Below are 16,455 nucleotides of genomic sequence, written 5' to 3'. Positions count from 1 at the left end.
TATTGAACTTGGGTGCATAAAAAGCCTCACAGTTTGTGTTACAGATGTGAATGACATCTCTAATCGTGCGGCTTGTTGTGGAGAGGAGTGCTTTACTTTTCTAAGCAAGTTGACATTAAAATGGGTGGAAAAAAATCACATGAGGAAGGAGAACATCTTAGCAATCACACAACGTCCAAATATTCCAACATGATCTCATGAGTATTCATATGTAAAATGTGGTTATAACATGCACAGTACATTTATTTACATTTGCACAGCTACTAAAAAGTACTGATGGCAAAAATGTATTTACAGAATCTTAAATGTGTATCATTTAAGTAGTTTACACACATACAAATGTTTACAAATCCTTATTTAATCTAAGAATATTTCATTTATTTAATAGGTTCTTTGGTTGCACTTTATTTTACAGCACGTGCACTTTCAATGTAGGCGTAATTACAGTGTTACCCACAAAAGTATTGAGTACTGTAAGGTACATGGGTTAAGTTAAGGTTTAGGGGTAGCTTCGGGGTTAATATTAGTTAATGTCATCAGTATGTTCATGCGAAACAGGACTGTAAAACAAAGCTACCGGTTCTTTCTATTGTATTTATGATCAATGAGATGAGATTATGTTTTCAGTATCACATTTATTGGTATATTGTAAATGGTTTTAATGGTCTATTGTAACAAGTTATTGTCACTGTACATTTTTCAGCTTTTGTTTTTTATATTGTTGAAAAGTGGTTCATTTGAGGTTTGAGGATAGGGTTTAAGGATCTAAAATATATCTATAAAACGATAATATAAATATATAAATTATATAAAGGATCCATAAATGTTTTAGCTATAAAAAGAGTTTATAAAAAAGAACGTAAGACTTTCGTTCATCTTCAGAACACAAATGAAGATTTTTTGAGGAAATCTAAGAGCTTTCTGTCCATGCATTGACAGCTACGCAACTACCACTTTGACGATTCAAAAAGTTCATAAAAAGATCATAAAACTAATCCATATGAATTGAGCGGTTTAGTCTAAATTTTCTGAAGAGACTCGATCACTTCATACGATGAACAGATTGAATTTAGGCTTTTATTCACATATAAACATTGATCAGCGAACATAAGCTCAACCGAACCTGCTTGACGTGCGAGAACAAACCTCATTGGTTCTTGCTGAAGCTCAAACGTGATGCGTAACACGATAATATTTGGACGTTGTGTGATTGCTAAGATCAGGGGTGCAAACACATGTATGGTCAAAAAAGAGAGAGGTAATCGAAGCCCTCGTCCCGCGGCAAATATCCAGATACTACATTGCCACCATCCCCAACCCACCCCTATAGGCACATAGAGTCAAATGAAATTTAGAAAAACTATGCACTTCTTCTTCTTGCTTTACTGCTACTTCCTGAAAACAATTTCACCTGATGATTTGAATAGCTCTTTTTCTAAAGAATTAATAATTCTAGGATGATTGGGGTAATTGTGTAGGGTAGGCCTAGTGCATCTGCATAGAAACTAATAAACAAAATACAAATATAAATACAATAAAACACAAATACACGAGAAATAAAGCAGTGCTTTATGTTTTTCAGGTAAATTAACTGTATTAAGTATTAATACAGTTTATCTTTTGACAAAACGTGATTTTTCTCTTTCTCTTTTGTTGTTTGATTAACTTTGGTGACACAAACAGCTGCAGGTATATTGGGTGCTGTCCCTTTAAGACGAATGCACGTATCTAATACCGGTAATGACACGCATCCGTTTTATTTTGACTGCGTTTACGGGGAAACTCGTTGAGGCGGACACTGGCTTATTTTTTTCGTGCACATGTCTGTTCAAACACAAATAGATAAGAAAGAAAAGGGAATTCGGTGTTCACGAACTTCACGTGCTGTCTGCGACTGCGTGGCTCTGTGCGCCGACAGACCATCTACATTTGGATGTTAAACATAATGTATATAGCCTGATACAGCAAAGACAACGTCGGCAGTATTGACGGCAAAATAGGCTACAGAATATTTCGTTCTGTAGGCCTATTGACGGGCAATATTTGAAAATCGATAATTAGGCCCATTTTTTAAATTACAATTATATATGCATTTGTCAAAACCGAGAGACTTTCAAGCATCAAAATGTAATTTATTAATATGTATTTGCGCCTTCTATTTTATCTGAAAACTTCCACCCCCCCTTACACCCCCCCCCCCCCCCCCCTTAAAAAAAAAAACTCTTCGGATCTGCACGATTCACACAAGTCACCCAAACTGACGTGAAAAAAGCGGGAGGCGCCGAAAAGCGCGCTGTTTGCACCCCTGTAAGATGTTCTCCTTCCTCATGTGATTTTTTTCCCACCCATTTTAATGTCAACTTGCTTAGAAAAGTAAAGCACTCCTCTCCACAACAAGCCGCACGATTAGAGATGTCATTCACATCTGTAACACAAACTGAGGCGTTTTATGCACCCAAGTTCAATACTTTGAGTTTGTTCAGTCACTAACCTTATCTGGACAATAGCAATAGTCATGCTTGCCTACACATAATGCACAAAGAAAACAAGCTCAAACAAACGTTAAATGTAGTTGCAGATAGAGGCACCCAAAGTAAATGTGTCTTTGAAAGAGATTAACCTCATTGTTTCTTGCACTTCAAGTGAGCATGCTTGAGCTTCCATTTATATGTGTATAAAAGCCTAAATTCAATCTGTTCATTATATAAAGTGATTGAGTCTCTTCCGAAATTTTTTGACTAAACCGCTCAATACATATGGATTAGTTTTACGATGAACTTTTTGAAGCGTCAAAGTGGTAGTTGCGTAGACTGTCAATGGAGGGACAGAAAGCTCTCAGATTTCATCAAAAAGATCTTCATTTGTGTTCCTAAGATGAACGAAAGTGTTACGGGTTTGGAAAGACATGAGGGTGAGTAAATGATGCCAGAATAACACATTTTGGGTGAGCTATCCCTTTAAAACTCGAGTACTGTATGTCTGTATTGTATGTTTCAGCATGTACTTGTTTTGATTCTTTGTTTTATTTGTTTATCATTTGTATCTGTAAATGTTATATACAATACTATGTATTTACAATGAGACACCTGGCTACTTCCACTATAAAATTCCATAAGCAGTAAGTCAAATATGTCCAAATACGTAGTATTTATAAACAGTGACAAATAACAGAGTGAGATGACTTACTGTACAGATGGACACTTATTATCCATGACAGAAAACAGTGACACACGTTCCCGTAACAGTGCCAGCCACTGTTTGGATTGGAAATAACTGTCTAAATCAGTTTCTCAAAGCTCTCGAGGACATTCCTACAGAGTTTAGCTTCAACCCTATCAAACCCAATGAGCACGGGTCTTCAAGATTACTAGAACGTTACAGGGAGATGGGTTTGATCAGGGTTGGAGCTACAGAGCTGCAAGATTAATCATTAAAAGATTGCAATCTCGATTCAAGCGCACACGTGATCTTATTCCATAATGACAACGATTCGCCTGCAAAATCACAGCGGAACATTCAAATGGAAATAGGCTATTACAATAAGTCAAATGATCACACATTTTTAAAAGATGACCTTTTAACTTGAGTGAAGTGTTTTGTGCATATCAGATTGTTTTCAAAGACATTCCAAGCTATATGAAAGTATAATAATAATAATAGGCTAACTTTATTTTGTATAGCGCTTTTAAAAGTCAATTCTCAGAGCGCTTTACATAGTCAATATTAAGGTAGATAAAATAAGCATGAAATACAAACTATTACAGAGCATGCATACAAACAATATTATAAATCTAAAAAACAATTTAAAATCAATAAACAAAACATAGGTTATAGCAAAACCATAAAATATATCACATGGAGAACCACAACAATCACGTTTCACCCAAATGCTTCTTTAAAATAATAAGTTTTAAGGGATGACTTAAACAATTTCAAAGATGGAGCACTTCTAATTTGTGAGGGCATTGAATTCCATACCTTTGGGGCAACCGAAGAAAACGCCCTATTACCCATTGTTTTTAGGCGCGTTACCGGAACAACTAGAGACCGGCATCGGCTGAGCGAAGATTACGTGTCGGAATGTAGGGTAGGGGGAGACCGGGTATGGTTGTAACACGGGGAGAGTTGTAACACCACCATTTCCACCAATTGGGGATAAGATAGGAGTCATGCAATCATTTTAATGTTTACCTACTGTCTCCCTGACAACGCATGGTGGTCGTCAAGTCTGAAAACTGACACAATCTGAACTTATCGAGAAAAAACTGATTTTGAGGTAAGAAAGTAAATTTTTTGACCAAGACTATTTTTTGTCTAGTATCTAAACTATTGCAGATAAATAAGTTTGACTTATATTAGATTAAAATGTAGTTTCTTAGGCAAAATGTGATGCAGTTTTCCCCTGCTAATTTCAAACCAGTATGCTAATACAGCTAGCTAAACAGTGACTGACAGGGGTGGGGTGGGTTGTAACACACACAAAAAAAGTGTTACAGCCATCCCCTATCATACAACTGATTGATTTTAAAGCCGAAGGAGGTCTGGGAAAAATGTGCCCTATGTGGTCTCTGGGCCCACAAAACCTGCACTCCTGGGTTTACCGGCATTCATTTGTCAGCACTGTGACTCTGATTAACACACACACACACACACACACACACTCTCTCTCTCTCTCTCTCACACTCACACGCACACACACACACACACACACACACACACACAGATAGATATTTGTTTTTTTGTTAGAAATTGTAGTTTGTTTATCAAGTATACTGTTAAGTAAGTTCGTTCAAGTAGACACATTTACATACACACACACACACACACACACACACACACACACACACACACACACACACACACACACAAGTTAATCAGACAGTCTGTTCCAGAGAGGGATTGAGACATTGTTCTTTTATGTCAAAAAACAATTAGTTTTTGAAGCATATCTTATAGTGTGGCATCCATTTTTGCTTCTTTTGTGTAATTGTTACAACTTACCCCAGCATGTGTTACAACCTACCCCGGTATTGGGGTAGGTTGTAACGAAGGTACTTCATGTATTTGACACCAACTCACAAGGTCTGTGATATTCTTTTAGAGGATTGAATTGGTGCCATTTGTAGTGAACACATGTGGGTACTTTGTATAAAAGTTTGAGCACTCTAGCTACAAAATTCAGTGAGTTATAGTTACTGAAGCAAAAAGTGTTACAACCATACCCGGTCTCCCCCTAGGAAGATATTGCGGAGCAAGTCCATTTAACGCCTTGTAGGTCAACATAAGAATTTTAAAATCAACACGAAATTTAACAGGCAGCCAGTGCAATGTCTCTAAAACAGGCTTTATTACATGATCTCTTTGTCTGGTCCTGGTCAGAATACATGCAGTAGAATTTTGTACCCACTGAAGTCTGTGCAGAGCAGATTTCGATGCTCCCGCCAACAAGGCATTACAATAATCAATTCTAGAAAAAAACAGAGTATTAATTCATTTTTCTGCTACAGAAAAAGGCAGCATGGACCGTAATTTGGATATATTTCTAAGATGAAAAAATGAAACTTTAACAGTATTACGTACATGCAGGTCAAATGTTAAATTAGAATCGAAAATTACTCCGAAGTTTTTTATTTAGATTGGAACTGTATATCAGAGCCGTCCAGTATATTTTGATATGACTCTTACATTTTTGCATTTCCTTTGAAGGTTGGGTCATCTGTTTTAAATAGCAATAGCTTTTATGATTATGACATTATGATTGATTGCATTCTCAGAAAGATCCTCTCCTTTGTCATCGGGGCATGCAGTATTTCACTGTAAAGGGATTTATTAAACTATTAATAATTATCGGTGTCCAAAGGTCAGATGCAAAAGCACACCAGTGGGAGCAGAAATGAAGTTTGTGAGTTTCTAAATGCAGAAAGCCAAATCATTAAACACACATTTACAGATGATGCTTTCACGCCTGCAGAACAGCAGCAAGACTGTGACATTTATAAGGCGTTAAAGCCAGAAAATAAGGTGTTCATGTTAATGTATGCTTTGTAAGTTAATACAACGGGGGTCTCAAATCCTCTAAAAACTTTTCCAGAAAATACTAAACTATGGATTTTATATAAATAAATATATACGAATATAATATACAAATAAATTAAGTACTTACATGTAGTTTCTAAATCAATCATATATCATATTGCTATGAATTTTAAGTCTAGTATCTTATAGGTGGGAAAAACATGCTTAGTTATTTTTTTTATTTTTATTTTTTTGGCTGTGGAGAATCATATCATTTTATTTTGCTGCGCAATCTGTATTTATCTTAGAGGAGACTTCTAAAGAATATCAGTGCTGTCTGTGGTAATGGATGGGCTCACACATCTATCAAAAATATCTTCAGAAACGTACATTACATCTATGCACTGCCCACCCATGTCATCTCGACACGACTAGAACACATCAGATCTGAAGATAGCCTTCGCAGTAATAAATCAAGAACAATAATCCACAGGTGTACACAATGGGGAAAAAACAATACAAACCTGAAGTGTCTTTTAAGGAAGGCCACTGGTTTCACATCAGAAGGTCGATTAGGATCAGATGACTAGTCTAGAAGTCATTTGCAGTAAACCACAAGATTGTGTATCTTAACATGCTGCAAAAGCCATGTTGGCTAGACAGTATTATAAACACGGCAGCTTGTAAGTGTGATCGGAGTGTAAGGTTATCCAGGTGTGCTCCCATATAGCTAAAATATTCCACCTTTTTTTTTTTTTTGCATATATTAGCATTGCATTATAAAAGGTGCAGTGAGAACCTGAAGACAAAATTGTTATTCCAGCCCCATTATTATTTATGAGAAGTCTGTCAAGTGCAGTTCTCTATTTTCTAAGCAACACTGTCACTTTGTTTCTCATAGAAATGTATGAACTCATTTGAAATTAGAATTTGACATTCAAAACTGTGTTCCAAGGACATGCAGGGATTTATACTTGATTCAGATGGGGCAGGTAATACATTTGTAAGGTGCTGGGGTCTGTGGGTATGATGTGCTGATTTAATCCAAGCAAATGCGTTCACTCTCTATCTGTGCTGGAGGAGAGAGTGGCAGACACACTGATGGAGAACACACTGAAACAATGTGTGTGTGTGTGTGTGTGTGAGAGAGAGAGATCAGTGTGGGAGATACATGCATGTGTACATTTAAAAGAACAATGTTGCGCTGTAATAAGTACATTTACAGGACTCGAAACTAAATTATTTTCCATTTTTAAAATGTTTCTGCCATTTTGAGTTTTCTGTAAAACCTATACGTTTTCAAACTCCTCCTAGAGCGTTGGTCTGATCTTCACCAAATTTTGCACATCTTCTCTAAACTTTGTACATATGGAGAAAAATGCTGTGGTTTCATGAATTTCTGATGCTTGGGGAACTAATATTAATTATTTTATTAAACATAATCATTAATTAATGTTTATGTGTTTTTTGTTTGTTTGTTAATGCATTAATAATTGTATTTTTTTGCTTGTTTTGTGCTTGTTGCTATGTTGTAATTAATATGTGGGACCCCCTCAAAAACGAGATGTTACTGTAACGTCCAGTTTGATTCAGTTACTCTTGTTCTGATATTCTTTTTGTTCTGTTGTATCTGTGATCCTTGTTTAGTTTCTGTGTTACCTAGGGGTGCGTCTCAGGCCCTTTCCTATAAGGAACTTGTGGTCACAAGACCATAGGGGTATGTAATTACCGTAGTAATTACTTCACGACCGCTTGGTTACACTTTATTTTGAGGTGTCATTGTTACAGTGTAATTACACATTTAATTACTGAGTAAAATTAAGCAACTACATGTACTTACTAAAGGGTTAGGAATAGGGTTTGGTTTGGTTAAGGGGTTAGTTGCATGAAATTATGCATAATTAATAATTATTACTATAGTATGAATGTAATCTACATTCGCCATGTTGGCCTTATCATGTGACCTACCAGCATCATTTGCTTTGCATCAACGCCATTCATAAATCCTCTCCTGTGGCCTCATGGGATAGTAAAGTGTCCATCATATGCACACTTCAGAATCTCAGAGTACTGTAGTAGGGAAGTATGCGATTTCGGATTTCGATTTCCCATTTGCCATTTTAGATTTCAGAAAGATGCTCACTTTGAGGCTTGATATGCGCCCTCGATGTGCACTTTTGCCAAGCCCACGAGCTCTGCGGACTTCTTCACGACAGTCAAAGCAGCGTTACGTCACAAAAGTGTGGACTCCGAGGACAATCAGCTCCCTAGTTCAGTAGTCAAAGCACTGGTCAGGGAGATGGCCATTTTAAGGCCTGTCTCAATCGCAAAATCCTTTCAGTTCAATCCATAAAAAGTCCTGTGTTTGGACTGAATCAGTTGGATGGATTAATGATACTTAACCTTTACAGTCAATAATAATAATAAAAAAATATGCGTAGCATGTGCGTAGCAAGCAAAGCATGCTAATTTATCCATTCGGACCTCATTAATCAGAGGTTCCATTAAAGCCCTTGCATGATGCCCTATCCTTTGACAAAGTTATGCCATTGCATTAACCACAATGCAGCTCTCTCTGTGATGTGTTTCTGTGGGGATTAAAGTGAATCGGATGCAGACCTTCATTCCTGTGATAACGCCATCTCACTCTGGTCACAGATCAGCAATGGGCACATTAACTCTGACTCTGAGGTTGTGATAAAACAGGCTCGCTGCTGAGCTTGATAGTACAGATAGGAGACCCAACAGCGTTCACAGAGAAGAAGAAGAAGAGAGAAGTGGGGAGACGGGATTCCCTTGATGCTTTTAAATCAGACATCAGCATTCAATCTTTGCTGCTTTGTAAAAGGTCAATTACTGATGGTAGATATGCTGAGATGCTGGACCGACGGTCTTTCCGGCCTCAGCGGAGACGGTGCAGATGTCTGGCTCTGATTTGGAGATTGTTTTAGCTTTGTGCAACACTGAGGTTATAACTCAGAAATGTTTTGAAAAAAAGAAGGGAAATTTGGTGTATTCTTCTTCCACGAATTTCTTCCAAATTTCCTCTCTGAATATGTGCTCAGCCACTGAAATTATGGAGCGTGAACCAGCACTGAACCCTGAAGAGCTGAGTGTGCAGTGGAGGTGTGACGGCTCTCACTCATGGAGGCCAACACACTGTCAAAGAGTCTCGCCAAAAGTGCGGAGAGAAATAAGAGGTTGGTGCGTCTGAAGAGGTTTATATGAACTCTTTAACTTTACCATATAGTTTGTTATTCATGCTGGCCTGTTACTTTAAGTTACATCTTTAACCAGTCTACATGAATCAGTCATTTCATGTTCAGGTCTGTTATTTTTAGGCACACCCACTTATAGTTATAAATAATGTCCTGTCTGTCATTAGAAATAATAAGACATGTATGCAGCATGTCATATGTGGAGTCCTATATTGCTATTCATTTGAATGTGGGTCATTTTGATGGTTTAGATGAGTAATTGATGAGTAGATATGTTATGTTGAATAAAAATGTTGTTTGAGGGAGAAAATGTCAGTCTATCATAAAAACACACTGGTCAAGCTCTGGTTAGTATAACCTAATAATCCTGACCAAATATTTGTCATGTGGTCAAGGACATTTGTCCACCCTGTTACATGACATATTTTACAATGCGGTGTGTAACAGGGTGAATATTTAAAGCTAATAAAGCCCGTTACTAGCTAGGAAAGAACAAAACGCCAGCAGAAGATTTACATTTAGGAAGAATTTAAAGGTACAATATGTATTAATTTTGTATCAAAAGATCCAAAAACCACTTGCACAGTGTTATATATTTCTTTCAATTGTGTACTTACATTATCCTAAATGTTTCCAAGAATTTGTAAATTCAGAGAAATTCACAATTTTAAAAAGTGCCCGTCCCTTGTAACTTGTTGCCTGTCAATGACGTAATGTCCGCGTTATCCCTGGTTTCGCTCACACTGCCATAGTAACCATGGCGACAGACGCGGACAACTGCGTAACGTCTAGCGGCACGCTCACGTTGTTGTTGCTTCTTCAAACATGATGGACCATGCAGGCAGACTTTGGGACAAAAGGAGAAATAATTTGGCGTGGCGTTTTCAAGATGCCGAGAGCTCCACGTCTGCAACTAACTTGGACTTGAGCGAGCTTGACGACTTGACGGACGCCGCTCTTGCATGTACTTTATTAGACAGGTGAGCAAATGTACATAAAACAAATCAATCTTATATAGCTCAACATGATGAAATGTTAGAATATGATCAGTATAATGTTTATCTAGCTTACTGCTAGTCTCATATAGCCTACAAACTAACACATAGAAAACTTTTAACACACTCAAATGCTGTTTAGTGTGATAGTGTAACATTAGACCAAAAGAAACAGCGCTGCGTTACCTCACAAGTTTAATTCATTAAATAAACTGACCCACATGAGTAGTAATTCAGCACTTGCGTGTAGTTCGGTAGAATTCCTTTATATCCGCGGGACTCGCGTATGGCGCTGATATCTGTCTCTTATTAACAATCGCGCACTGCTTCAAACCACAGTCATGTTAAAAACATGAATGTATTCACTCATCCATAAACATTATTAGATACATGCATGACGACAAGTTCCATGATTCCGCTTTTTCACTGCGTCAATCAATATACGCCTTTGTTATTGTAAGAGGTTAGCGACCCCTAGTGGCGAAAAAAAACATATTGTAGCTTTAATAGGTATATAAAATCTATTTACAAAAATAAACATTTTCATGCCCAGTATAATTTGACACAACAGGGTGGACATGTTATGTTTAACACTATTAGATAATTCGTATAAAAATGAGGGAAAGAGAGAGTTTATGACTAATACTTTGTTCTTGGAATTTCTTTCCCTCCAAGGAATAAGTGTCTGCATCCGAAATCACATGCTTTCTGAGTAGGAACTTATTATGAATATGATTCGCGACCGCTAAAATAGTACGTTCTATAGGCCTATAGTATGAATGTAATCCGGATCCGGATGTTCTACTCTCGCAATGTTGTCATTATCATGTGACCTACCAGCGTCAGTTGTGTGGCTCCACTGCCATTCATAAATCATCTCCTGTGGCCTCATGGGATAGTGAATCTCGCTGAAAGTAGAAAGTCATTCAGGTATTTTTTGTTGTCTTCTCTTTTATGAATACTGTGAATTTGGACATACTCTTGTCACATACTTTTTGGCAAAACAAAAAAGTCACTCACTTCTACCATGTTCACTGATGCCACTTCTAGCAAGTCATGTGATTTACGGCATATGCTTAATATTTTAAAGGGCAAGTAGCACACATATAACAGGGTGGATTGGAGTTTGAGAGACAAACTAATTTTATGGTTTTACACATCACAAAAATATGAATCACAATAATTAGTATTTCATGTCAAAGACAGTAAGTAAATGTATATACAAATACTTAAAATTGCTACTTATGTAACCTATTTCAAAGTGAAGTTGAGAAAACATGATTGGAGACTTGAGAATGTGTGCAGTGCTTCAAAACATTTTACTAATCATTATGAATTTGTGTTTACTGGGGTAAATCTATGCATGGAAAACCATGTGGCATGAAAGTTGATTAACATTTTATGTCAAATATGAGGTATTGTTTCATAGGGACATAAAATCCACCAAACTGTAGGAATGACCCAATGTGTTACACTGCTACATTTCTATACTCGTCTACTCCTATACAGTCTGCAGTACTGCAGTGCCCTCTAGAGGTACAAGATGAAGACAAATATTGGCATAATATAAAACATGCACCTTCAAAGTAGGTGGCACTATTATGCAAGTGGTGTTCACTGCAGAACCAAATGACATCCAGCTCCACCTCCCTGGAGTCATGGGTTGAGCTTGAGCTAGTCCAGCTCCACCTCTGTGGATCTAATGGGTGGAGGGATAGGGTTAGGGTGTGCTTGACCCCTCTAGCTCCACCCATTACACCCAAAATAACATGGAAGCTGGACTCATGCCTCTGCAGTAAGCAGCCTCTCCTATTGTGCCAGTTTCTGTTGGACTCTGACGCCACCTAGTGACTGAGGACAGAAGAGCAACTAGCAGATCTCGACTGTTTTTTAGTGGGAAAAGAGACTTATTACAGCTCCTTTTGTAGATAAATTCACATACATATATTACACATTTTAATTACAACATTTGTATGTGCACTAAACTAGTGGATAATGCTGGTTTCTCCCCACAATGTGTGCACAACTGACCCATACACACCACCACAAGCAGACTCTATGATCAATGACATTTTAATAAAAAGGCCAATAATAATTAGACAAAACACAACTTAGCTTGGTAAATTGTTTATATATACTGTATCTTTTTTATCTTTGCAAATACAGCATACAAAAAAACACATATGGTAACATTTCAAAACATTAAAGCGAGTCTGAGCCATTAAGACATGTAGTGAGAACGTTCATCTACAATTTTACAAATTAAAAACAACAACAGCAACAACAACAAGACACTCATCCTTACTCTCCCGACATTTCATCACTCACGCTATAGGCTGCCCTCCGCTCCCGATCCAAATTCACAGTTGGCCGTAATACTGATTCTTTTAATGGTGCTTGTCACTTTATTCAAAAATATTGAACACTTAATGCAGTATTTAAAAGGAAAAAAATGGATACATTTGTATTTACATAAGCTTATCGAATGAGTTTCAAATACATTGTATATATCTTTTTTTATATATATATTTCTTTATATTTATAAATGCTTACTTCTCAAGGTATCTTCCCAAATCCAGACGCACTCCAACAGAATCCCAATCCGAATTAGAATCAGACTCAAAATCGGAATTCAAAATAGTCTGTTTATTCGTTTGCTCGTTGCTCCACAATCCATCATCCCCATAACAGGGTTTTCACAGGCGAGTGGAACCGCGTGTATATTTTGTACATTTTGAGCCAAAATAACACGCGTGTCTTGGCATCTTGTACAAAAAGTGACTCTCTAAACCAGAGGGGGTCAAAATCAGTTCCTGGTGGGCCAGAGTTTAGTTCCAACCTGCTCCAACACACATCCCTGCAGCCTGAAGGACTGGTGCGTTTAATCGGCCTATCGGTAAGCCCCGCCCCCCTTAGTTACTGTTGCTAACTCGGAAAAACAATCAGAGTTGCTAACTGTCATTCAATGACAGCTGTCAGTGTGAAAACCTTGTCCCAATATGTTTTTGATCAATTTAGGACACAGAAGGACCACCTCTCGTCGAGGAGCATTCATGTGGGACTTAAATATGCCATCGAGGGATATATAAAAGATTTTAAAATAAATATGGTGGGGTAACAAGATTAATTTGGAAGCGAAGGTTTACAGTTCACATCATTGGATTAATACACTGCTTAATCCAAAGCAGACATTTTGCTCTGTCTTGTTTGGGTTTAGGAAATAGAATAAAATATATTACGATGCCCATCCTCTCAGGATACCTGGAATCAGTGTTACACGTACCCCAGGCCCATCGGTATACCACTTTTGTAGCATAAACACCATCAAACTGATGAGAGCTTCGGATCTTCCAATGTTTCTCTATGGCGCTGAAACCTAAAGATGTCCGAGTTCCGGTCTCCGTGCAACTGATACTCAACTGCCATTGGCTCATCTGCGTTCGAGGGGAGGGGCTTACCGATAGGTCAATTAAGGTTGAAGCTAAACTCTGCAGAGCTGTGGCCCTCGAGGAACTGAGTTTGACACCCCTGCTCTAAACCATTATACAGCTCCCAAATTACCTGCAAATACAAATGTATATTTAAAAAAAAATCTAAAATAATAATCAAACAAGGCTTTTAGTACCAGTACATATATAGCGCTTGCAGCACAAGAGACATCATACATTCAGCATGGGGGTAAGAGACAGGCACTCTATGGACAGCTATGCTTTTGGGGTCCTTCCTCTCCCAGCGCAAACATCCACACAACTCTCTCCAAACCCATCGGAAAGACGTCCCGAAACCCTGTATGCAAACAGAGGCCCGATACCAAGAGTTTCTGTTCATGATCGAAACAATGTGATGAATAAATAAGGTGCGGTCACATTAGAGAAATTCTGTCCATTGTTAATAGCAGTGAGATGTTTGAAGCGCCGCTCACACAGAATTAAATTTCAAAACAAGCAACTTTCTGTTGGTCAGCGTTGCGATTCCCGTGACCAACTCGAACATGAGCAAAATCTTCATGGGGAATCTTTTCGCCCTCACACGAAACTCCCAATCACAGATTCCTACTGGAATAACTGGATTTCGCTCGCAAAATTAGCAGAGCAACAGTAAAGCCCCGTTCACACCAAGGACGACAGCTATAACGTTCTAAAAATAAAAAAACCACTGTCCACACCACAACTATAATGATAACGGCACAGAGAAACGATATCACTTCCAGAACGATTCTTTCCAGCTAATGAGCGATAAAAACATTCGCAGCCAATCAGAATCCATCCTGCTTTATAGAGCTCGAGCATTTAAAACGGCAGACACTTAGGGGCTGTTTACACGACACCGTTCTCAACTAAAAACGTAAAACTTTTTATGCGTTTTGGCCGTTCTTTTACACGACAACAACGTTTTGTGTGCCTGAAAACGCAGTTTTGAAAACGGGTTTCAAAGTGCAAGTTTTTGAAAACGGTCTCCGTGTAAACAACAAAATCACATCTTAAAACAATCTTAAACTACATGCGTATTACGTGTTCAGTCTATAGTGTTTCATCGCCATCTAATGGCCTGGCAGCAGAATACAGGTTTTTTTTTCTTCGTTTTTGCGGATCCGTGTGAATGGGGATCGTTTTGACAATAAAAAAAACCCTCTGCATATCATTGTCGTGTAAACTTACCCTTATAATGATATTGTGCGCTGGTGAACACACTAATATAGTTATCGTTCTTGGTGTGAATGGGCCTTAAATGCGACCGCACCTCTAGACCTGCAAGTGAATATACCGAAGCACCTGGAACGTCTCGCTTTCAACATCTCATCTAACACACGCGCTAGTATTTTCTGTTCGAGAACACAAACACACTAAACTACACCGGAGAGACGAGCACACTTGGCTTCTAGAAGCTTTTTGTAGCAGAGAACCTGTTCCATAGTTATTCAAAGGCTCATGAGCTGCAGACGGACAAACCCTAGATCACACACACAATGACTTTTGGTATCTTAAAAAACTAAATAAATCGATGCGTGGTCCCTATAATTACTATGGCCCGATAAAGGAATGCCCTTGGCTGGCTGCCTGCCATAAATATCAAAATTATACAATTTTACTCTCAACTTAGCAGAGGAAACATCTCTGCATTATCTAAAAAATGACATAAAAGATTTCCGCACACACATCAGGAATTCCCAGGTCCCCAAACAAAAGGTGAACAGGCCCAAGGTTTCGATTGGCTAAACGAAAGGAGGATAACAGATGCAAGTTCTTGCCACTTCTCTCGCGCCATATCAAACCCAGCAGCTTTCGAGTGGGAGTGTGACCGTCTGAAAGTTCTTCATAATGATGTTGACGCTCAGATGCTTTTGTAAAATGGGCATGTCTGTCTGGCAGCCGAAATCGAAAAAGACAGACTAGTTTCTTGGTTTGTGGTTTGAATTTTGTTGTCACTGTTTCCATTCTCTTTTTTGTTGAGGTTTTGTTTTGTTATTTTTCTGAATATTCTATTATGGCACAAAGACATAAAGAGCGCATTCACACTTGCGCTCCCTCGCCTCCCGTTCCCAACCCCCTCCCCCCCACTCCCTCCCCTCGACCCCTAGGCCTTCTCTCAGCCATCATCGGGTGTGCTCAACTCCTCGGGGAACTCGTCGGACGAGCCGCTCTTGTGGATGCGTCCGTCACTGCGCATGCTGTGGAAGGTTTTCTTAAAGGCTTCCATCATGGAGTGGGCCAGTTTTTTAGCCTCTAGTTTGTTCTCGCACTCCACGGCGTGGCAGTCCATCTGGAACGTCAGATCGTCGTTGATTTGCCGGTAGATCCACGCGAACACGTTGGGGCTAGTGTCGTGATCCGCCGTGCAGTACGCGATGCGGGCCACCTGGAAGGTGTCCATGGCAACCGTGGCCTCGCCTCGCCCGTCCTGGTGATGCAGTCGTACCTGGAAGGGACGGATCTCCAGGATGGCGCTGCTGGAGGTGATGGAGTCGTCGTGAGTGACAGATGTCCGCTTTGTGTCGCATAATCCCATCACAGCCGACTCTGTGCAGCCCGACAGGAAGTGAGTGCCGGAAATCGTCACCTTGCCAAGGTAGGTCACCTGGTGAAAGCAGAAAAAGTGAAAAGATGAATTGTGTACGGATTCACGCAAATGCCCATATGCACAACGAAAGACTCAAATAAATATAAATGCAAATTTGTTTGAATAAAGTATTCTGAAATTATTACTGAATATGTATATATTTTTTGCCC

General features: G+C 38.7%; 1 protein-coding gene across 1 annotated transcript in view; it reads right to left on the bottom strand.

Moving 5' to 3' along the window:
- Nucleotides 1-13,686: 13,686 nt before the first annotated feature.
- The window catches only part of pid1 (phosphotyrosine interaction domain containing 1), a 28,301-nt gene continuing 25,532 nt past the window's right edge, over nt 13,687-16,455 (bottom strand). The window contains exon 3 of the mRNA XM_084123894.1: nt 13,687-16,303. Coding sequence (XP_083980020.1) covers nt 15,815-16,303 — 489 coding nt within the window. The 3' untranslated portion in view covers nt 13,687-15,814. The remainder of the gene's footprint in view (nt 16,304-16,455) is intronic.

The sequence above is a fragment of the Abramis brama genome, assembly GCF_963993115.1.
Source record: "Abramis brama genome assembly, chromosome: 9".
Taxonomy (NCBI): domain Eukaryota; kingdom Metazoa; phylum Chordata; class Actinopteri; order Cypriniformes; family Leuciscidae; genus Abramis; species Abramis brama.
This window is presented reverse-complemented; position numbering and strand designations above follow the sequence as displayed.